Below are 24,817 nucleotides of genomic sequence, written 5' to 3' on the forward strand. Positions count from 1 at the left end.
TTTTTAAGGGAATCAGTAGGTCAATATATGATTTTATGATCAAGAATTGTTTGTGAAATGGCCCTCCAGTTGAAAACAAACACAATCCGTTGCCCGGAAAATGCATCTAAGGAAAAGTTATCGCTGTTTTTCTATAAGTGGGCATTTTACCCCAGGGGTGCATTATGGGCTGTTCTCCCTTACACAAGTTTTTGGATTTTTTACCCGCATCTTTTCATACTTATTACACGTACTGTTACACAGTTACACATTCTATGACCCACTCTCTCCCATCAAGAATGGACGTCATATTTGAATCGCCCCGTATCTAAATTTTAATTGTGTGGAACAGGGTTGATAGGTATAGCAAATCATCCATATTTAAAAAAAATTAGGTCATTCATGACTTGTCCAGGGATGAAATTTGAACTCGTGAACTTTAGCGTGAGGGGTTTGGACGCTAACCACTACGTTGGGCCCATTTATCACCAGCTTCATCAAGTTTGTTCACAATGTCTTAAATTCTTGAAGAATATGTTTGCCCTCATGTAGGACGCGTACAGCATTTTTAACACCATTATATTTCCACAGACAAACAGATATAACACATTGAATATTTCTCATTGTAAAACATCGTCCCTAAAACATTACTGCCATCTGTTGAGTACACTGCGGTGGGTAGTACACTGAACATATGGCGGTAGTGTGTAAACGTTAAACGCAAGGGAATTAACTATGCGCGCCACAGGTGGTGGTACTACCAACTACGATACGTTTAAATTGACCGTTAAAAGCTTGTTCGATGAAAAACTTGCTAGAGTAATGTCTGTTTGTCTGTGATATTTCACTCTGTTTTTATTTTAAACAAATTACAATTAATTTGGTTTAAATTTGAGATCACACGATCAAAAATAGAGGCGAAAAAAAGCATAATTTAGTATATATATTTCTATAGAAGATTCGATAACTTTGAAGTTTGTAATTGAACTTTATTATAAAACGCATCATATTATAAAGGACAACACTGCAAAAAGTGGATTGGCAGTGTTCGAAAATGCAAAGGCCAAAAATGTCCATAAAAGTAATAAATAAATATGGCCAACAGACACGCACTCAAAATACTCCATTTCACTTTTTGTCGAGCCTTGACGCACTGACCGACCTGGCCACGGACGTCGCTGTCCGCCCAGCGGCACTCGACGTTGGCCGTACGCTACCTATTGGTTTAACTCCAGCAATCGGTTTCCTAGTGATCGTAGTTGGTGCAGATTTGGTTGTAGAACTGCTGCTCGCAACCGAGGATGAAGAATTCGCTTTTCTCAACAGTGAAGCGGTTTTAAGCTGTGACCCAGTGGGACGTGGAGTATCTCCACGTGGTGCCATTGGTTTAACAAGGTGCGATGGAATTGTCGGTTTCTTCTTCATCAATCCAGGAGTGCTGCTAGCGGCAAGTTTCGATGGTTCCGATGGATGACCTGAGAAAAAAAAAACATCGATATTGTTGGAATGTGTTGATTAATAAAACATATCTCAGTAACCTGGCAAAGACATTCTTCTAGCAACCATCGAATTCCGTTCTGGGTGTTTTGGAGCAAATTGCTTGTTTCGAATGACCGTTTGGGGAGTGGTAGTAACGGCGGAGATTTTCGTAAGGTCTGAACATGGATTGTTCAGCTTCATAACCAGCATAGCGGTGTCAATTTGCTGGCGGGCTTGCTGTAGGCAGTGGATTACATTTAGGTCACGTTCGTGGTTTTGGTCGACGGTCAGGATGGAATCGAAAATTTTCTCATTGGGACTAGACGTGATCAGTGCCTTCATGGCTTCGCTATTAGCGAACGAACTATCATTCGGCATGTTCGACTTGGATAGCGCAGGCTCGGGAGTAGATTCGCCAACGATTATGGGTTTTTCAGCAGAATCGTTACCAGATAGCTCTCGTGTGGCATTATCTATTCCTACGCTTTCCAAAGAACTGTTCAATTTGGCATCATTTTGTTCGTCTGATGACTTTTTCGGACTGTCTTGAAGCTCCTCCAATGATCTAGGTTTGACCCCCTTCCCAACTGACTCAAATTTATTCCTGTTATCGGGAGTATGCGGGAGCTCGGTGTGTGCAGTCTTTCCTTCAGCAGGTGGCGTTGCACAAGGATCAGAAGTTAGACTCTTTCCCGGACTTATGATACAGATCTTCGGGGTGGCAACCTTCAAAGGCGATTGTAGAACATCTTCTCCCCGCTCGATGGCCCTGATGTTGGACCGATAGTAGTCCAGTAGATTGGACAGCATTGCTTTGGATACCATGGAACATTTTTCAGAAATTTCCGGCAGAAGGTTCGACGAGGTATCGTTTGTGCACTTTGAAAACACGGATGGTCCGGTACCTTGCACCTCCCAAAAAGAGGTTTCCTTGTAATTCTTATCTGGACAGGAACAGTTTACCAAATCGTAGCTCAACTTGGCCAAAACGCCAGATTTATTGCACTTTATTTGCACGGATAATGTGTCTGTGTTGAGCTTCTCCTCCTCAAAGTCAATGTATTCCAGCTTGAGGCCCATTGACTTGAGTAGCAGCGTTAGATCCATTACGTCAATGCTAAGTGGCTGTGGTCGAGAGAAAGAAGTCAAAAATACTGTTAGCAATATGAATATGAAAATTGGCGCTCTACTAATTGGGAACTAAGTTGAATTTAGCCACTGTAGAGACGATGAATACTAATGAGCTGCGGTTGTGCGACTTCACGCCGTCATTCGTCATCGTTTCATTGATCAGTATAACGTGCGAATTAAGCTATATACATATTAGACTGGCCCACATTTATATGGGAGATTTTTTTTTATAATTTTTTGAACTGGCCAGATTTGTGCCATTAAGTGAGGAAACCACTCACTGAAAATTTCAGCTCATTCGGATGTAACACGAGCTGGTGCTTTTGGCTTAAAGTTTATACTTGCTTCAATAGAATTAAGAATGTTAGACAACATATCGCATCATGAGATTTCACTCAAGACAGCTTTTGTCCACTTATGTCCGGATTTGGCCAATATAGTTCTTTAGACCCATAATATGACCACCAATCGTTATGACTTTGAAATCCCATGCGAGTTGATGTGTCGTATGATAGACTTTGATTTAAAAAGGTTTTACTTTTTGCTCGGGGATACCCGGAACATGTCCGAGTATGGTTGGTTGCCCATCATGATTCTTATTGATCTTATTTTAGAATTCTTAGGTGCATTGATTTATCGCATGGTGGGTTTGGCACGTATCTGCGGAACCAGTGGAACAATTCCAAAAACATTCAATAATGTTCTATGGAGCCATGGTATCTTTCTACTGTTCAATACTGTGCTTAACTAATGCAGCATCGTCAAGGCATTGTAAGCAGGCATGGAAAATCATTTGCATTCATTTCGTGCATTCATTTACATTTCTTTGCCTCTAACTTTGTTTCTTCAACAGCGTTCTGCCAAATAATGTATAGAGCTTTTGTAGGTTTTGTTATTAGCTACAACTTTTGTTAACAAGTCAAATCTGTATCTCATATGCATGACGAACCAGAGCGAACAGAAGCCACTACTGTTTTTCGGTGAATGTATTTTACATTCACTGAAAAACAGTAACAAGTTCTGCCCGCTCTTGTTTGTGATGCATAAGAGATACAGATTTGTAGTTGTAGCTAATAACAAAACCTACAAAAGGAAGGAAGAAAGAAGAACAAAACCTACAAAAGCTCTATACATCATTTTGCGGAATGCTGTTGATGAAAAAAGTTAGAGGCAAATGAATGTAAATGAATGTATGAAATGAATGGAAATGATTTTCCATGCCTAATTGTAACTGACTTACGGTTATTTTTCTCATTGACGTTAAATGTAATGTCAGTCCCACTCAGATTTTAGTCATCAAATGAAAAAATTCAAATATTGTATCCATGATTCTTTTAATAAACATACACACCTAATAAATCGCTGGAAATTAACGGGTGTTCAATAAAAAATGAGATTTTTTTTCAGTCATAGGGTAGACCACTACTTCGTCGTAATCGCCCATTTCCGTTCTATCGACCAGAAAAGAACAGTAATATCAATGATTTAACCGTCACAAATCAATAAAAGGCTTGTTCCGATGCGTTAGGCTCATTAGCTACAACATTTACGCTCATTGTTCTCAAAACAAAAGAAGCGCTCCTAGTGAATCCCCTTTTTCTACGTTTATCCTTAGGACGAAGAAAATCGAATGCCGTTTCAATGCGTATGGACGGAATTGAAACTCGTAGGACGAATTTAGAATCAAGAAGCAGTATTAGATTTTAAACAATATCTCAACAATTTGTGACTCTTTATTAAATCCAACGGTACGTATGGAAAGGTGAATAAGTCATATTTGACAGAAATCTTCAATTTTTTGCTTAAACTCGTTCAGAAAAGAGAGGTAAAGCGCAGGTTGTGCTTAGTAGGACGGAAATTAGATCAAAACCCTATAGCTAGTAACAAAAAAAAAAAATGTTTTTCAACGAATTCAGTATTTTTTAATAAAAACATAATGTTTATTCTTCAAAAAAAAAACGCCAATAAAGATTGAAGAAGGGGCCCTGGTCAGCCGTACGACGCAACTTAGTAGCGATGCTATCACAAGAGCGCTGGACGACACTGAAATCATTCTCATTTTTTATTGAACACCCGTTAGCTAAATTTTGCAAATTTTGGACTTGACGTAAAATCAGCAACCTTCCAGTAAAATAATGTTGCTAATTATTAGCAAATACTCTGACATTAATATGCTAATACTGAATTCCAATATAATATTATTCTGCTGAACCCATTTCCGAAAATTCTTTTGTTGAAACTTGAAAATTTTCGTGTACACACAACATTTTATTCGCTGGAAATCAATAAAATGTTGCTGATTTTGACTTCATGAAAGATTAGAAATTTCCAGCAAATTAAAGTTGCTGTAACTTTCAGTAGTTCGAACTTCTGTCAAAATCAAAACATTTTAGCTAAAGCTGCAGCAAATGGTTTTTTTTTTTGACAACTTGGCATTTTTTTTATTTTGCTAAACTACGGTTAAATAAAAATTCTCGAAGGTGTCAAGGCAACTTGTTAATGGATATTATATTTATATCATAACAACGATTAGGAAATCTATTGTGAGAGCCTTAAAAGCTTACTGATTTTTAACAAGCAATAATCGTTTGTTCATGCTTTTTGTAATGACATCACATGGCGTCCGGAACTCATAAATTTAAGCACTTAAAACTTAAGAAAACACTCAGATTTAGGTAATTCCATGATTTTTGTAACTAGTTTTTTTTAGATTTTCAATATTTCATCATCATATTCCAGTTGAAACATGGTAAAGTGCACACAGAATAAATTTCAAACATTTAGGACTTAGGAAAATGTGCATGATATATATCCATGCACAATTCTTAACATTCTGACTATTCAAATAAAAATGATTTTGAGATCGCAAACCCATATGTTTTCAAGATTTTCTAACTAAAAAAAGTTTTCCCGAGAAGCTGACCAGACTGAATCCTGATCAATGTGGGCGTCTTAGTGGAATACCTGTATAATGAGAGAGAGAGAAGGATTAGTATTTTCCATTTAATTCCACTACTTTATTTGCTTATCCTTGACAGATACGCGTATTTCGTCTACAATGTGCAGACTTCTTCAGTGTCTTGTACTAATACTCGACTTCGAGTATTAGTACAAGACACTGAAAAAGTCTGCACATTGTAGACGAAATACGCGTATCTGTCAAGGATAAGCAAATAAAGTAGTGGAATTAAATGGAAAATACTAATCCTTCTCTCTCTCATTATGACCAGACTGATCAGGGCTCCGATGGATGGTGTACAGTGCTGCGTCAAGATATCGGGTGCGTTATCGGACTCGTTTGAAACTCGCAAAGGACTTCGACAAGGCGATGGTGTTTCCTGCCTCCTGTTCAACATTGCTCTAGAAGGTGTTATAAAACGTGCGGGCTTTAACATGCGGGGCACGATCTTCAATAAGTCCAGCCAGTTCATCTGCTTCGCTGACGACGTGGACATTGCCGGAAGAACGTTTCAGGCCGTGTGGAGCACGTGTGAATACGTCTAAGACAAAATATCTGTTAGCTGGAAGAACCGAGCGGGATAGGGCTCGCATAGGCAGAAGCGTGACAATCGACGGGGATGAGTTCGAGGTGGTGGATGAATTTGTGTACCTCGGATCATTGGTGACGTCGGATAACAACTGCAGCAGAGACATTCGTCGGCGTATTATTGCCGGAAGTCGTGCTTACTACGGACTCCACAAGACCCTGAGGTCGGGTAAACTTCACCTCCGTACTAAATGTACCATGTACAAGACGCTGATAAGACCGGTAGTTCTGTACGGGCACGAGACGTCGACGATGCTCGAGGAGGACCTGCAAGCACTGGGTGTTTTCGAACGACGAGTGCTTAGGACCATCTTTGGCGGGGTATGTGAGAACGGTGTATGGAGGCGAAGGATGAACCACGAGCTGGCGCAACTCTATGGCGAACCCTGTATCCATAAAGTTGCGAAAGCTGGACGGGTATGATGGGCGGGACACGTTTTAAGAATGCCGGACAAAAATCCCGCAAAAATGGTGTTTGCCTCGAATCCGGCCGGTACAAGTCGAAGAGGAGCACAGTGAGCAAGGTGGTTAGACCAAGTGGAGCAGGATCTTGGAAGTGTGGGACGGTCGAGAAATTGGAGACAAGCAGCCACGGACCGAGTGAATTGGCGTAACAATGTGATGCAGGTGCAATCCTGAGGGATGTCGGACCAGGATAAGTAAGTAAGTAAGTAAGTAAGTAAACTAAAAAAGGGGTATCTCTAATACAGATTGTAAGCATAAATTCGTAGAATACAAATGTAAATAAAAGCCAACGAAATTTCATTTCTTTAATTTCGAAAAAGGGGAAACTATTAACCCTTATCGAACTGAAAAACCAACTGAGCGAGAACACCCTCCTCTTCTGGACCCCATGCGTCCGCCAATAGTGAGACTTACTGAACAGTCCGTAACTGGCGACCAACGCTTCCTGAAGGCGCGTCTAAGGGACCCGAAAATTATAGACATTGTTCGGACCTACCTCTCCTTCCTGCATGACCAGCCATCATCAACATGTATTCGCGGAATCACCAAAACCAGTGCTATTCTAATGCTAGCAGCTGAAGGACTACCAAAAGACAGAAATCTCCTGCACGAAATTTTCCTGGACGTCCATGAAGAACTTGGAATTACTCGAAACGACGCCTTGGCAGACCTGCAATCCTACCGTACATTCCTGTCCAGTGAACGCACGCAACGGCTACAATCTACTAGGGAGGCCGCCCTCAAATTTTACAATCCTGTAAATTTTCAACGCCGCTGACGCACCTTGAGGAAGACTCATTATTTCTATATAACGATGCTCGGCATGAGACTGAGGTAACTAATAATAACAATGACCATACTTTATCAACCGACGTATTTCCAACAATTTCTTCACACAGACAGAATGCGACTGAAATTTTGATTTATTGTCAAAATTTCAATCGCCCAGCTAAAATGAAGGAAATTCATCAACATTTATTATGCTCATCCTTTTCGGTCATTCTGGCAACTGAAACAAGCTGGGACGAAAGCGTAAAAAGTGAAGAAATCTTTGGAAATGCCTTTAATGTATTCAGGGACGACAGAAATTTTCATGCAACACAGAAGAAGTCAGGTGGTGGAGTTCTTATAGCTCTTTCGGCCAATTTTAACTCAGAAATTATCTTTACACCAAAATTTACAGAATTTGAGCATATTTGGGTGAAATCACACATAGCCGGTGAAACGCACGTGTTCGCCTCAGTGTATTTTCCACCAGACCATGCTCATAAAAGCACTTATGAAGCCTTCTTCCAAAGTGCTGAACAAATTCTATCTGACCTTCCTCCTGAGGTTAAAGTTCACATCTATGGAGACTTTAATCAACGCCATGCTGACTTCATTCTGGACTCTGAAAATGAATGTATCTTACTCTCAGTCGTTGGGGATAATGAAACATTGCAGTTCATTTTTGACAAAACTGCTAATTTAGGACTGAACCAAATTAACCACATCAAAAACCAACAAAATTGCTATTTGGACTTTTTACTAACGAATATTTATGAAGATTTCTGTGTGACCGAATCATTAAATCCACTGTGGAAAAATGAAGCGTTTCACACAGCAATCGAATATTCTTTATTTATGCATGAAAACCAAAGACCCAACGACTGCGAACACGAAGAAGTCTTTGAATACAAATTAGCATACTACGAAAAAATAAAATTTAAATTAAACAGTGTCAATTGGCAATTAATTTTAAGGAATGTAGGAAATGTCGAAATTGGTATAGACGTGTTCTACAAAATTTTAACAGAAATAATTTCGGAAGAAATACCTTTGAAGAAAAAAAGACGTAACAGAAACACACAAAATCCAGTCTGGTTTAACAGACAAATAAAAAACTTGAAAAATCGGAAGCAAAAAGCACATAAAATTTATAAAAAACACAATAGTAGTAATAATTTATTAATTTATTTGGATCTATGCGATCAACTGAATTTAGCTATCAGTACTGCATTTGAAGAATATAATGCAAAAACTGAACGTGAAATAAAGTCCTGTCCGAAGAACTTCTTTAATTACGTAAAAACGAAATTAAAATCTGACAATTTTCCTTCAATAATGCATCTAGACGAAAATGTCGGTGATAGTTCGGAAAAAAACTGTAATCTATTCGCAAAATTTTTTCAAGAAATTTATACGACATTTTCTGAAGAAGATCGTGACCGCGATTATTTTGCATTTTATCCAGAATTTTCAAGGGACATTGGCCTCAATCAACTTCAAGTGCAGGACATTTTGCAGGCTTTAAAAAATTTAGATGCCTCGAAAGGTCCTGGACCTGACGGAATTCCTCCAGTATTTATTAAATGTCTAGCAATGGAACTCACTGCTCCATTGTTTTGGCTTTTTAATATGTCCCTAGAATCCGGAACCTTCCCTAAAATTTGGAAAAGCTCATTTCTAGTACCTATCTTTAAATCTGGTCGAAAATCTGACGTACGTAATTATCGTAGTATAGCCATTATCTCTTGCATTCCTAAGCTTTTCGAGTCAATTATCAACGAAAAATTATTTCTCCAAATCAAAAATAGAATTACTGACATGCAACACGGCTTTTTCAAGGGTCGTTCGACCTCGACCAACTTACTTGAATTTACAGACTATTCATTGAATGCAATGGATAATGGAAACCACGTAGAAGCTCTCTATACAGACTTTAGCAAGGCATTTGACCGCATTGACATACCAATGTTACTCTTTAAACTGCAAAAAATTGGAATTAAGTCAGGGCTCCTGAAATGACTTGAATCATATTTAACTAACCGCCAACAAATAATTAAATTCAACGGAAAGAAATCGAGCCCAATTCAAGTCACTTCAGGCGTCCCCCAAGGCTCTCATTTGGGACCTCTCCTTTTTATTCTATACGTAAACGACATATCTTACATTCTCAAAAAACTTAAATTGCTTATTTATGCCGACGACATGAAGCTCTTTTTGGAAATAAGAAATGAAGAAGACATCAATATATTCCGGAATGAAATACACATATTCTACATATGGTGCAAAAAAAGTCTACTAGAATTGAATGTAAAAAAATGTAACTTAATATCATTTAGTAGAAAAAGAACAACTTCAAATATTTCAATTGCATTAGGAAATCAAACTGTAGACAAATGTGAAAGAGTTAGGGATTTAGGAATTATCTTAGACTCTAAGCTAACTTTCATAGACCATTACAATACAATTATTCACAGGGCAAATAACATGCTAGGCTTTATCAAGCGCTTTTGCTATAACTTTCAGGACCCTTACACAATTAAAACACTATATATTGCCTATGTGAGGTCAATACTGGAATATTGCAGTATTGTATGGTCTCCATTTTCAATCACGCACGAAGAAAGATTAGAATCAGTACAAAAACAATTTCTATTAGGGTAAACGCTCCTATAGTTGCGGTACGTTAGAAGCGTTAGGTTCCTATAGTTGTGTATGGAGACTCCATACACAACTATAGGAACCTAACGCTTCTAACGTACCGCAACTATAGGAGCGTTTCCCCTATACGCTCTTCGTAGATTAGGTTGGACTTCATTTCCTCTTCCATCATATGAAGCACGCTGCATGCTTATAAACATACAAACATTAAAAGAGCGTCGTGAATATGCAATGGTTTCATTTGTAAATGATATCGTTTCGCAGCGAATTGACTCAGCAGAACTTTTATCAAAATTAAATTTCCATGCACCCACTCGGCAACTCCGAAATCGAAATTTATTTGCCATAAAACATCATCGCACAAATTATGCAAAATATGGGCCATTAAACCGCATGATGGCCTCTTACAATAAACACTGCGAAACCATTGACTTTACAATGTCTCGGCATAAACTAAAGCAATATTTTTATTCCATAAGAAATAACAACTCATAAAAGAAAAGACAAGAAAGCTGACACTACTTTTTTATATAAATATATATTTAAGAAAACAAAACTGTATTAATTGTACTAGTCTACGTTGGTTGACGAAATAAATAAATAAATAAATAAATAAATAAGATCAATTGTCATAATTCTATATTCTGTAACTCTGTGAATTAATTACAAATTTTATACTTATTTCACCTCTTGAATCCTAAGAAGATCTCTGAACGTCTTTGCACTTCTGGAAAGACACCTATCATCTACAAATATTCTTGAACATCTGGAAAGTTCCTTGAAATGTAACTTCCAACAAGTTCATTGAGCTTTTTTGAAGAAAGATCGCTGACAAACTACAACGAAGTTCCCTACACTGAAGTAAGGATCCCGGAAGTTCTTTGAAGCTTTTTTTTTTGTTTATTAATTTATTTGATAAGGCTCCACCGAATTAACTTTAAAGAGCCGAGGATTCTTGTTCACTATACAATACATCTTAAAACTATAGTCAAAAGGTACAACACAATAAACATTTTATCTTCCGCTATCCAATAAGCCTCCTCCACCAGAACGGGAACCGCTTCCAGTGGTTTCATTGTATGGCAGATTCACCAACGAGGGTCAGAGCGCTTCCATTGCAACAATGGACGCAAAACGTGGTCATCACTCACACACTCATCACGAAACGGTTGATTTCCAAAGTCGACGACGCATCGACTGAAAGAGCTGCTGATGAAGAACAATGAGGAGGACCACATCTGTCTGCATCTGTCGACAGTCGAGTGAACACTGTTCTTTGAAGCTTGCTCTTTGAAGCTTGCTGAACTATTTTTAGATTCGCTGAACTTTTTAAAAATTCCTCAACAAAGTTTGCTAAACTTCTACGTTTCATCTTGATTTTCCACGAAGTTTCACGAACGAAATTTTTGGAATTTGTTCGTAATTTCCACAACTATTCCAAGTCCATTAGGTTTTTTTTGTTGTTGTTGTTATGGGGAGTTGAACCACTGCGTCCATTATTTGAACTTTTATGGTACCCCTGTTTACTGTTCATATCATGCAAGCTGACCACCATTTAATAAGTGGACGGCTAATTGCCTGGACACGTCCTTTCCCAGTCAGGTATGATATGGTTCATGAAACCAACTACCTTTCCAGGATTAGCAGACCAAATACCACTAGATTGTAAGATAACACAACGAAGAAATTTAGATCTACGCCTGTGTAATGCACCGCAAGTGCAGAGCAGATGTTCCGAGGTTTCATGTTCTATCTCTATGCTACAGAAACGGCAGATATCGCTCTGAACCCGACGAATGGTCTTCAAATGGTATCTACTCGGACAGTGCCCAGTTACTAGGCCAGTTTATGTACTAAGAGCACGTTTATTGACCTCCAAGAGCTTTCTGGTATGTGTTACATTTGGAGTTATAAATCTTTTCGACTGGTTGCACTTCGTGACGGCCATACAGTTGGCCATGACCCTTTGTTCTTCCCAGCGTTTGAGTTCAATTTTTACCGTACAGTTTGATATTCCACAGTATGGTTCTGGGCCAATAATCGTTGAATTGGAACCTAATTTTGCGGGATCGTCTGCCCTTTCATTCCCTTCAATGCTACAGTGTCCAGGAACCCGATAGGAACCCATGAGGCTTCAAAAAGTGCCCTGAAATGATATGGAGGTTCCCGATCAATAATGAGTTTCCCTGAAAAATAATGTTCCCTTAACTTCTACGAAGCTCCTCAAACTTAAATAAATGTTCCACTTCTACGCAGTTTTCAGAACTTGTCCAAGTTCCTTGTTTCTACGTTTTTTTTCTGAATATCTATGAAGTTCTCAGAGTTTCTCCTAAGTTTCTTCAATTTCTACGATGTTCCCTGAACTTCTTAGAAGCCCTTCAAGTTTCACGAAGCTCCCAGAAGTTGAAAAAAAATACCCATAGACAATTTGTAGAGCCTGAAGACGTCTTATTAGGCCATCGATTAAATATCGATATTATATAACTTTTCAAAACTGTTTCTTCTAATCCAGAACATAGTAGTCAACGTAAAGGACTAAAAAAAATCGTTGTTTGTGGTCCAATTTTATTAATCGCTGTTAAATAGTAACATCGAACTTGACAAGCTTGACAAAAAACCGGCGAGTCAAAAAAAAAAACAAAAATTCTGGAGGGGGCCTGGCCCCCTTGGCACCTTCATTAGCTACGCCAATGTGCATAAGAGATACGGATTTAAATTGTTCACAAAAATTGTAGTTAATTTTAAAACCTACAAAAGCTTCATACACATTTTACGAAATTCTATTGTCAAAACAGTAAGAGCAGGGCTGGTAGCAGGTCACTTTTTAGTGACTTGGTCACTATTTTTAAGCCAGTCACTAAAGAGTCACTTTTTATTTGGTATAGTCACTAAAGTAACTATTTCCCTAAAAATAGTCACTAAAGTTACTTTTTCGCTACTAAAATAGAGTGAAATTTAACAACATCAATAAATTTTTTAAATTGAGTACTTGGCACTAAGAAAGTCTACACTAATAAAAATTCAATGACTATTTTTATGTGTCATACACACGAATTTTTACAATGTGATAAACAAATGTCGGACACATAGTTCTTATGTGTACACATACTATTCATTTGACTCATAAATTTCATGTGTACTTCTGAGTGGATTCTGTTTATGTGTGGACACATAAAAAATCATGTGGAATTTTACATGGAAATTTGACAATAAAAATGTGTCGAATTTTATGAGTGTACAGTAGTTTTAAAAAATATACATATCTGTTAAAATTTTTAAAATTTTAACTAGGGTGACCAGTGAACCGCAAAACTTTAGAACACCAGGAAAACTATTGAGAAATGCCTACAATTTCGATTAAAAATCGAGAAAAATATACCTCCTTTCCCAGAAAATAAATTGCAAACCTTGGAAACTTTCCAAAGGTATTTTGTCTGTGATAGATTTTCAAAAGTCTTTCAAGGATGATTAAGAACTTTAAAAAATCCAAAGTAAATTTTAAGAGAATTTTAAAGGATTCTGATTTCTTCTTCTGCACCTAGGACCGATTTCTTCTTGTGCACTTAAATCTTAAGCTAGGTTTACCTATAAAGTTAAACTTGGCTAAACACATACGAGCGTCGCTTTTGATTATTGTTTAAATTATTAGAGATGCAAAAATCAGCTTATATAATTGAGAGTGCATTTTAACGAGAGTTCTGAGAAGAATTCTTTTATGATTGGATGAGGATTCTAGTTCCAATTCTAATAAAAATGCAAAATTAGTTCTGAAATTTTGCTTAAATGGGAATGTTTTGTTGAAAATTCAAAGAAAATCCTGTAAACTCCAAAGTCTAGGCGGATCTGGGGTGATTTCTGACGATGCTTCCAAGAGAATTCTAAAGAATTCCAATGGAATCGAATTTTGAGGCTTCAATCTCAAAGGAATTCTGAGAAGAGTTGTGATGGATTTTTGTTTTGAGAATTCTGAGGAAATACTATGGGGATTCTTCTAGCGGTGCCGATGATGTAGTGGTAAGCGTGATTACCTCTCACCCCAGCAGGCCTGGGTTCAATCCCAGTCAACGCCACCGGGATGTTCTGAGGCATAACATCTCTGATCACGCCTTCCTTCGGAAGGGAAGTAAAGCCGTTGGTCCCCGGTTCATGAGTTGATGGGTCGATAGGTAGGGTCCAGGTGTGGGAGCTGCCTCTCTGGCGTCGGTAGCATTGGTGCTCAGCACGGAAAACAAGATCGACGGAAATCAAATCAAGAAAAAAAAATATGGGGATTCTAAGGAGAATACGAATTGAATTTCCAATTGAATGCAAGGGAAAAGTCCAGTTCTAAGCAGTTAGAGAAGTTATTTTAAGCAGAAATTTCTGAAATTTCTGAGGTTGATTGCATGGAAATTCTAAGGATGGATTTACGGAAGGAGCAGGGCTGATAGCAGGTCACTTTTTAGTGACTTGGTCACTATTTTGAAGCCAGTCACTAAAAAGTCACTTTTTACACCAAAAAGTCACTAAAGTCACTATTTCCTAAAAATAGTCACTAAACTCACTTTTTCCATCCAATATAGGGTGTGAAAAATATCATCAAAATGTTTAAATTGAGTACTTTGCGCTAAGAAAGTAAACAGTAGTTATGACGAAATATGCTTATCTGTCAAAAAATAAACAATTATAACCGGACAAATACCGGACTTGGAATAGTTTTGAATTTCGAGAACAAATCGGGGAAAATAATCTTCCTTTTCTCGAAAATAAATTCTAGAAATTGGAAACTTTTCAAGGATATTGGTCTATGCTAGATTTTCAAAAATCTTTAATGAGTTATCTAGAAATATAAATGAAAATTCAAAAGGAAATTTGAAGTGAACATCAAAGGAATTCTACGGATGATACCAAGATATTTCAGAGAAAAATGCCAAACTACACACTACGAAAGTCTGTAAATTTAGGTGCTCTGAAGGTCGATTTGTTCACCTCCACATAAATCTTAAAACTGTTTTAAGGCTTAAGCAAAGGTGAAAAAATCGGCCTTGAGCTGCTCGTCACTTTTGATATTACATGATTAAGGTGATACTCTAAGGAAGCCTTAGCGTGAAACTTTAAAGGCACAAATGTCAGCTTCCACAAAAACATACAAATTTGAAATTGCTACTCCTTGTTTGCTGTGCTATTACAAACAGAGAGTAGCAATTTCAAATTTGTATGTTTTGTGGAAGCTGACATGTGTGCCTCTGAAGTTTCACGCTAAGGCTTCCTTAGAGAATCAGCTTCAAAACAATTTTTGGAAGAATTCCAAGATAATTGAGAGGCAAGCTCCAGGTGCATTGTAACGAGAGTTCTGAAAAGAATTCTATGAAGATTGAATGAGGATTTTTGGTTCAAATTCTGATAGGGTTTTAAAATACAATACAAGACTTTCACCTGCTGTTTGGCGATTACAACCAGCCTGGCCTTTGTTGGACGCCGTCAGCTACTGGACAGGATTACATTGCCTCTGTGGGCTCTACGTATACTGCTGCAAGTGCTTCACTCGTGGATGGAATGGCGTTACTCGACATGAAGCAGATAAACCCTACTGTGAATTACCTGAACCGAACCTTGGACTTGATATTTGCTAATTCCGATGCAGTTAAACACTGTGTTGTAATTGAAACACCTGAAGCTCTTATTGATGCTGACCCGTTCCATCCTCCAGTTTTGGTCAACCTTGGCTGTCCGCCTCTGGTTCGGTACAATGACAATTCGACTTCTATCGTGCTGATTATGCTGGCTTGAGTGATGCTTTACGGACCACAGATTGGTCATTTCTGGATGTTGCTGACGTGAATGTGGCTGTTTCACTTTTAAACCAAACACTGACATCATTTCTTCGTGAATATGTCCCTCGACCCAGACCAAAGCTTAGGCCAATTTGGTCAAATGCACGGCTTCAACGGCTTAAACGCAAGCGTTCTGCTGCTTTGAAGAAATACTCTCGTGCGCGAGATGTGATCACCAAACGCAACTTTTCTAAAGCCAGCAACCGGTATAGAAACTATAACCGTCATCTATATTCGACATATGTTTTGCGTAAGCAAAATGAGCTGAAACAAAATCCAAAACGTTTCTGGTCTTTCGTCAACGATAAACGTAAAGAAAGTGGTCTTCCAGCGCAAATGGTTCTAGGTGACCATTCAGCCAGCACACCTGAAGATATTGGTAACCTCTTCGTTCAGCAGTTCTCTGGTGTTTTCGCCTCTGGCAGGGCATCAGCTCAAGAGGTCCAGAAAGCCTTGCAATTCGTTCCTGAGAACGTTTGTGATATAACCATAACTAGCTTCACACAAAACGAAGTTGAAGATGCTATGAAACAGTTGAAATCGTCAGTGTCTCCTGGTCCAGATGGAATACCCTCGATTGTTCTGAAGAATTGTGCCACTTCGCTATCAAAACCGTTACAGATGATCATCTATCAGTCGCTTCGTCAGGAAACTTTTCCCGAATGCTGGAAGAAGTCATTCATCTTTCCCGTGTTCAAAAAAGGAAACAGAGCAGATGTTACGAACTATCGTGGCATCACCTCGCTTTGTGCTGGCTCAAAGCTCTTTGAGATTTTAATTGGAGGCTTATTGCAGCGTAGTGTTACGCAGTATATCTCAACTGATCAGCACGGCTTCTTCCATGGACGGTCGATTAACACAAATCTAGTGGAGTTCTGTTCCTTTTGTCTGCAACACATGGAGAAAGGAGCACAAGTCGATACGGTGTACACGGACATCAAAGCAGCATTTGACCGTGTTGATCATGCTATATTGTTGGCTAAACTAAGGCACTTAGGTGCTTCCGATGCTTTTGTGTGCTGGTTAGAATCGTTCCTAGCAAATCGCTCACTTTCTGTGAAATTGGGAAACGCTGAGTCGCGAGTCTTCCACTGTACATCAGGTGTTCCTCCAGGATGCAAAATCGTGTACGCTGATGACCTTAAAATATACCTTGAGGTTCGTACAGTTGATGACTGCATTAAGATTCAGAAATTGATTGACACGTTTTATGAATGGTGTGCTTGCAACTTGCTCAATATCAGCGTACCGAAGTGCTCTGTAATCAGTTTCAGCCGAAAGAAGAGCACTATAGAATATCTTTATTCCATAAATTGCCAGCAAGTTCAGCGTGTGACAGTTGTGAAGGATCTTGGAGTTCTGTTGGACACAGGACTCTCATTCCATAACCACTACAATAGTATTATTGCTAAAGCGAACAAAAACCTTGGTTTCATCATGAGAGTTGGAAAGGAGTTTCGTGACCCGTATTGTTTGAGATCTCTTTATTATGCGCTTGTACGCTCCATCCTGGAGACGGCGGCGGTAGTTTGGAGCCCCTACACCGACATCTGGTCAGCACGGATTGAATCTATACAGAGGAAGTTCATTAGGTTTGCGCTTCGAACTCTTCCCTGGATGGATCCGGTGGTACTTCCCCCATACGAAAACCGATGCAAGCTTTTAGGATTGGACACACTGGCTAAAAGGAGAGATGACATGCGTGCTGTATTTGTTGGAAAATTACTTTGCGGAATAATTGATTCCCCTAACATTTTGGCTAAGTTGAATTTGAACGTGACCTCGAGAGTTCTTCGTTCCACGAACTTCCTCCGTCTTTCTTTTCACCGGACAGTTTACGGTCAAAACGAACCAATATGTGCTATGTGTAACATTTTTAACTCTGTTTTTCACTTGTTTGACTTTAACGTTAGCTGTGAAACATTTAAATGTCGGTTTACGTAATCGCAATTTAGTATAGTTGTTTAAGTTTTTGTACGTTTAAATCATGTAGACCATGTTTGTCATATGATTGTAGATAATAAATAAAAGATAAAAGATGACAAAAATAAGTTCTGATAAATTATTTAAGCAAATCCGATGAATTCCAAAGGTCTCCAAACTCAGCGAATAGTAAAGGAATTCTGGGGCGATTTCTGAGACTGAGACCAATATAATCCTAAAGAATTCGAATGAAATTCCAAGAAGAATTCAAATAGAATCAAAATGGAACTGTGAGAAGAGTTTCAAAGGTATTCTGAGATGGATTTTTTGTTGAGAATTCTGAAGAAATACCATAAAGAAAATTCGAATTCAGGGTCCAAGATCATTCGGAACAGAAATTTAATACATTTCTGAGGTTAATTGCATGCGAATTCTAAGGAGACTTCAAGTAACTTAATGATTCTAAAAAAGTGCTTGAAAACATTGCGATGGATTTCTGGCGAATAATCAAGGATACATAGAAATTTTTAAGATTTCAAACGCATAAACAAATTTTAAATCTACGAAAAATACTGCAGTTGTAGTTAACCCTATTTAACCTAGTGGATTTATTGGTTTATACATTGATTTAAATGTATGTCGCTCAACCAGTAAAATTTACAAAACTCTAGGAAACCCAAAAAAAAAAATTGATATTTTCTGGTCATCATGTAAAATGTAATCAACAGAAAACTATTCAAATCGATATAATTAGAGGAATTTATGAAATGTAATTTTAGGTTCCATGACAAAAAATGGAATTTATTTCAATATAAAACCGTATTTGAATTTCTGAGTTATCATATTTATTATTTATAAGTCACAATTTGTTCACTATTTTCATAATTTTAGTCACTAAAGTCACTACTATTATATCACATCAGCACTACCAGCCCTGAAGGAGCCTAGATGAATCAATAAAAAAACGAAAATAATCTATTTTATCTAATCATGTGTTATTACTTCATGCGTGAATTTAACGATTTACATAGTCGGAGATGCTTAACGTCAAATATCAGACTTAAAGTGGAAATTTTATACGATCGATTAGGAGATTCAATTATAGAGTTGATAGTTCCGTTATAGTACGGCATTGTGAAAATTGTATATACAAAGTAGAATGCGAGCAAAGAACAATTTTGAGAATCGGGTTGTTGTTTACGTCAGATGGTGACTTGAGCGAGAAACAATCAATAGAACTGTTTCCGCACATCAGAGGTACATGAGCAAATCGGCGATCATCCCTTTTGCCAGTGGTGGCAAGGGGGAAACACCACTCACCATCCCTTATTAACGGATGAGCTTGGTAAAGGAGATGCTCTATCCTATTCATACCTTCCTCTAAATTGTCCTTCAGACCGTGGTGAACGTGATAGATCTACCGAAACAAATGTCTCACTATGTGGGCTAGAAATGTCAAATGAAGAGGCTGAAAACTTTGCCATTAGAATATTTACAAACTCAAGAATTGAATGGGCGATAAATTATTTTAGTTCTTTCAAATCCCCTGGCCCAGATGGAATTTTTCCAGCACATATTCAAAATTTTAAATCTATAATAATTCCTGTTTTAGTTAAATTGTTCAAGTCTAGTTTCTTATTGAGATACATCCCAAAAAAATGGAGACAAGCCCGAGTGGTATTCATACCAAAGGCGAACAAAAGAGATAAATCTTCACCAAAATCATTTAGACCAATAAGCCTGTCATCAATATTTTTGAAATTAATGGAAAAACTCATAGATGAATATGTCAAATCAGAAATACTTCTTAATAAACCATTATGTAATACACAATTTGCTTACCAGTCAGGCAAGTCAACAATAACAGCTCTTCATACTCTTATTAATAAAATAGAAAAATCCTTTGCGGCTAAGGACATTCTACTAGCAACGTTTCTTGATATTGAAGGTGCATTTGATAATGCATCTTTCACGTCGATGATAAGCGCCATGAGAAATCGTGGTTTTAATAAAAACATAATCAACTGGGTTGTAGAAATGCTATCCAAAAGAGAAATATCAGCTAATCTAGGAGATTCAGTAGTGAAAGTAACAGCTGTAAAAGGCTGTCCTCAAGAAGGTGTTCTTTCTCCCCTTCTGTGGTCCCTAGTTGTTGATGACCTTCTTATAAAACTAAAGCACCAAGGATTCGAAATAATTGGGTTTGCGGATGACGTTGTCATTATAGTCCGTGGAAAATTCGATAAAGTTGTTTCCGAAAGAATGCAAAAAGCATTAAAATTCACACTATCGTGGTGCAAAGATGAGGGATTGAATATCAATCCTACAAAAACAACTATTGTACCTTTTACTAAAAGACGTAAAATCTCTATCAATGATCTTAACTTAGAAGACGTAAAGCTGTCACTATCTTTAGAAGTAAATTTTTTAGGAGTAACTTTAGATAGAAAACTCTGCTGGAACAAACATATTGATCAACAAATAGGAAAAGCAACAAATGCTTTTTGGACCTGCAAAAGAACGTTTGGAAAAAAATGGGGTCTGAAGCCAAATATGATACACTGGATATACTCGGCTATAGTTAAACCCAGGATTACCTACGCCTCACTTATATGGTGTGTGTGTGTGTGTGTGTGTGTGTGTGTGTGTGTGTGTGTGTACAATCTAACCCCCACTGTCCGGCAGTGTTATTATGGAAGAAAACTGCTTTTTATTACCCTTCAATTAAAGCAGGTTTAGTCCGGGAGTTAGAAGGTGTTAGCTCTATTGCAGCTCCAGTGACCCATTTCAGAATGCCTGGTAATTCACGACCACTCCGAGGTCACTTTTACCATAATAAGCCCCGCATGTTCACTCTACCTTTATCAAATGGATAAAGGTATCATAAACACACTTCCAGATTCAAAAAATATTATTTACAAATCTGGCATGTATATAGTTTTGAAATTTGTTTAACTGTAATAAAACGATTTGAATGGACATTTCTTACCAATTTTGTTTCGAATACCTCTTGATTCATCTGCTGGCAGCACTTACTGGACCTTACCGGCGACCAACTCGTCTGCCCGCAAAAGCAACAACGCCTAAATCTCAAGGCTCTCCGGACGTCCCCTCGAAAATGCAATCGAGATATGTATAAGAACAATCTTCAACTAGAACGAACTCACCAAACCTACGCCTCACTTATATGGTGGCCGAAAACTAAGCAACAAACGGCACAAGTCAAACTAAACAAGCTACAAAGGCTTGCTACTATTTCCATAACTGGAGCAATGCGTAGTACTCCCTCTACAGCCTTGGATGCTTTACTCAATATCCTTCCTCTTCATCAATTTATTCAACTGGATGCAGAGAAAAGTGCTCTAAGGCTCAAACGGTCCATGAATTTCTTCGATGGAGATCTTATTGGACATTTGAGCATTCTAAAAGAGTTTAAGATAAGTCCATTAATATTGATGAACGAAGATTGCATGCTAAAGCGACATTATTTCAACCATAATTTCCAAGTTCCTGGTGTGACTCGCGTTGACTGGGATGCAGGAAGACTGAATATTAGTCCTGGATCATTAATCTTTTATACAGATGGCTCGAAACAAGATAATATGGTCGGGGCTGGTATTACCGGCCCTGGGGTTAACTTTTCGGTGTCCATGGGAAATTGGCCGACAGTATTTCAAGCTGAAATATATGCCATCTTAGAATGTGCAGCGATTTGCATAAAAAGAAACTATAAAAATGCGAATATATGCATTTGTTCAGATAGTCAAGCGGCGCTGAATGCTTTGAAATCAAAAACTTACACGTCAAAACTGTTGTGGGAATGTACTAAACTATTACAGCAACTGTCCTGTCGAAATACGGTTAACCTTTATTGGGTTCCTGGTCATTGTGGAATCGAAGGAAACGAAAAAGCTGATCAATTGGCAAACATAGGGTCATCCACGAAATTCATCGGTCCTGAACCATTCTTTGGACTTTCTTTTTGTGCTTTAAAAATGGAGCTAAAAAAGTGGGAAAAAACAAAGGTACAGTACAACTGGACCAGTACCTTAAATTCTCGGCAATCTAAACGTTTTATAAAGCCGAACGCTTTTCATACACAAAAGTTACTTAATCTTTCAAAAAAAGATTTGAGTACATACACTGGTTTGATAACAGGACACTGTCCATGTAAATATCACCTGAAAATCATTGGTAAACTTCATGAAGATAAATGCCGCTTTTGTAACTTAAAGAGTGAAAGCTCTGAACATTTGCTGTGTGACTGTGTTGCACTATTTCATAAACGATGCAGATATCTTGATAAGGGTCTGATGAGACCTTGGGAAATCTGGGCTGCTGCTCCCAATCAGGTAATAAATTTCATAAGGAATGTATTACCTGCTTGGGATGATTGCTTACAACAGTAGTGGTAGTTACTCAAACAATAGTGGCTTACCGCTACGTTATGGCATAAATAAAAAGAGGATACACCACAATAGATCAAAGTAATGGTCGCGGTGGTATTATGTCCCCAACATAGGAAAAAAAAAATTGTCCTTTGTTCGCTTTCTTCTTACTATATACAATTTTCACACTGCCACACTATAACGGAACTATAAACTCTTTACTTTCATATCCTCATCTATCGTATAAAATGTCCACATTAATTCTGATATTTGGTGTTAAGCATTTCCAACTACGAAAATAATCTATTTCCAAGAACTTTGTTGATTGTTCTGCAAAGAATTTCAAGAATGCAATATTACGTTTGTAAAAGCTTATTTGCCTCTAAGTTTAAGAGAAGGGGAATTATTTTAAAAAAGTTCTTGAGATCATTCTGAAGAAATTCTGTGAAAAATTCATAGCAAATTATCAAAGTTATCTACCTAGATATATCAAAAATTTAAAGATTTCTAACGCAGAATCAAATTCAAGATCATAAAAATGGGAATTACTATTTGCTAGTCATCATGTACAACGTAAGCAAAAGTAAATCATTCAAATCACTTCAAATGCTCTTCACAGGAGGTTCCGTTGTGAGATTCGATTAAATTAGAGGAATTTATGAAATTTGATTTTAAGTTTCATGACATATTAAACCGTATTTGAATTTCTAAGTTTCCATATAAATGGATACTTATTTAGTATTTACAAGTCACTATTTCCGTAATTTTAGTCACTAAAGTCACTACTATTATATCGCATCAGCACTACCAGCCCTGTAGGAGGCAAATTAATGTATATGAATGCACGAAATGAATGTAAATGATTTTCCATGCCTGCTCCTAGAAGTCAGTGTTCTGGAATGTTTTGATAGCAGTGTGTTTGAAAAGTTCTCCTCATTCAGTGCTGAAAGTTTCGTTATGATTCGTGCATTTTTTTTTAATGTTATGCCAGCCAGACGTGAGAAGAAAATTGATTTTGCACAAATTGATCGAAAATCTAATGTGGCCATCAGAAAACAAATTTTCTCCGTCAAGTTAAAGTTCGTTTTCGTCGTCAAATTCTCTCATACCCCTGGATTTGTAACGAACAAAACGATGGACTTGAAGCTACACTAACAAAGGTGTCTGGGAAAACACATTCCACTTTTCACTAAAGCCCCTCAAAGGACCTGTGAAGTTTTGGCCAGATTTCGAAAGCTGCTGGAAGGTACTTCAGTGATAGACATCAGTCTTCGAACTGCCCCAATTTCGCCTGATTTAGCAGTATTGGGCGATTATCAAGCGGAAGCTCAAGAGGTTTGACAAGGTGATGCAGGATGCTGTTGACATGTGCATATGCTGGAATAAACTGGATAAACTGGCCGCTGAAGTCGTAGCGGTTCGCGATTTCATCAGAAACCCATCGGAATATTCTTTGGGTATTTTTGTTATAGTACATTTTGCACCAAGTACTTCCTGTACTGAAATAATCCCTCAGATTATGAATTCGCTCAGGACAAAAACGACATAAGAATAATTAATTTTAAATATTTTTCACTGCAGTACATATATCGATGTGATATTCGATATTCTATTGTAAAATTACATACAAAAAGGTTAATTTGTATTTTTTCTGTCCTGAGGGAAGAAATTTCTGAGAGACTATTTTTAGTCCACTTTGGTGCAAAATGCACAATAAGAAAGTGCAATGAAATGAAATGCAAATGAAGCTTATTCTTACTTTACTTAGTTCAAGTACTAATGATAACATAATTAGTCGAAAAAAAAATAAGATTACAGGGCGAAAAAGGTATTCTAAAAAAATATTCTGTGAAATTTGTGATTGACTTCTGTTAAAGCAGTATGAGTTGTTTGTTTGTTTTCAAAATACATATTCTTAGACCATGGGTTGGTTTTCCCATTACATGTCCTAATATAGCAAATTTAGTGATTGATGGTTTCCAATTAGAGAAATTTACACTGTCACCAACTTACACTTCCATCATTGTAATCCGGCCGCATCTTTTGCACTTCTATCCACCTGGTGATCAAATCATATAACTTTATATTGCTGATGTTTTCCATGGCTGCCGCCATTGTTATCACTTGGCACAATCACAATAGCCGCTGTTGCACACAATCTTCAAGTTCTACGATAGATAGCTGCACTTCGAATTCGATATAGCGCAATAATTTATCGCACGCTAATGTCTACTTTGGATAACCGTCCTTCGAAGCACTGATAATCGATGCACTGTGCAGTGTTCCGGTCGCAATAAAAACAATAAACCCCCACTGTATGCAGATGATACTGGTTCAGCCGTATGGAATGTGCCGCACGGTCATCGAGTGATATCGTGATTGCTATATGTATCTGTATCGAATACTATCAACGCGTGGAGTGGTCGGTTGCAAAAACCAATTGTCGCCGCCAACACCGTACCGAACGAAAGATTTTTTTTTGTGTGGGGGTCTTGTGTGCTGTTTTAGGAATTCTACGGGAAGAATCGCATACCTACTTACTAATTTTTCCAGCCGAACGAACGAAGACCGATCGCTGCGACGTGATCTCATTGTTTCGGATTTTGGGGGGTTTCAGCTTTGTATATTAGGACTTGTGAGACGAACCTGTATCTGAGTAGGTTTTG

At 37.8% G+C, this 24,817-nt stretch overlaps 1 protein-coding gene across 1 annotated transcript; it reads right to left on the reverse strand.

Moving 5' to 3' along the window:
• Positions 1 to 972: 972 nt before the first annotated feature.
• On the reverse strand, positions 973 to 24,563 carry LOC135708003 (uncharacterized). Its single transcript, XM_065229939.1, has 3 exons — positions 24,165 to 24,563; positions 1,518 to 2,583; positions 973 to 1,454 (listed from the first exon to the last, which is right to left on the reverse strand). Exons 1-3 carry the CDS (start codon positions 24,264 to 24,266, stop codon positions 1,108 to 1,110), a joined length of 1,515 nt encoding a protein of 504 aa, XP_065086011.1. The 5' UTR covers positions 24,267 to 24,563; the 3' UTR covers positions 973 to 1,107.
• Between the last annotated feature and the right edge of the window lie 254 nt (positions 24,564 to 24,817).

The sequence above is a fragment of the Ochlerotatus camptorhynchus genome, unplaced genomic scaffold (genome assembly GCF_037179485.1).
Source record: "Ochlerotatus camptorhynchus isolate MF236.1 unplaced genomic scaffold, CSIRO-AGI_Acam_v1.1 ptg000324l, whole genome shotgun sequence".
Classification (NCBI taxonomy): Eukaryota; Metazoa; Arthropoda; class Insecta; order Diptera; family Culicidae; genus Ochlerotatus; species Ochlerotatus camptorhynchus.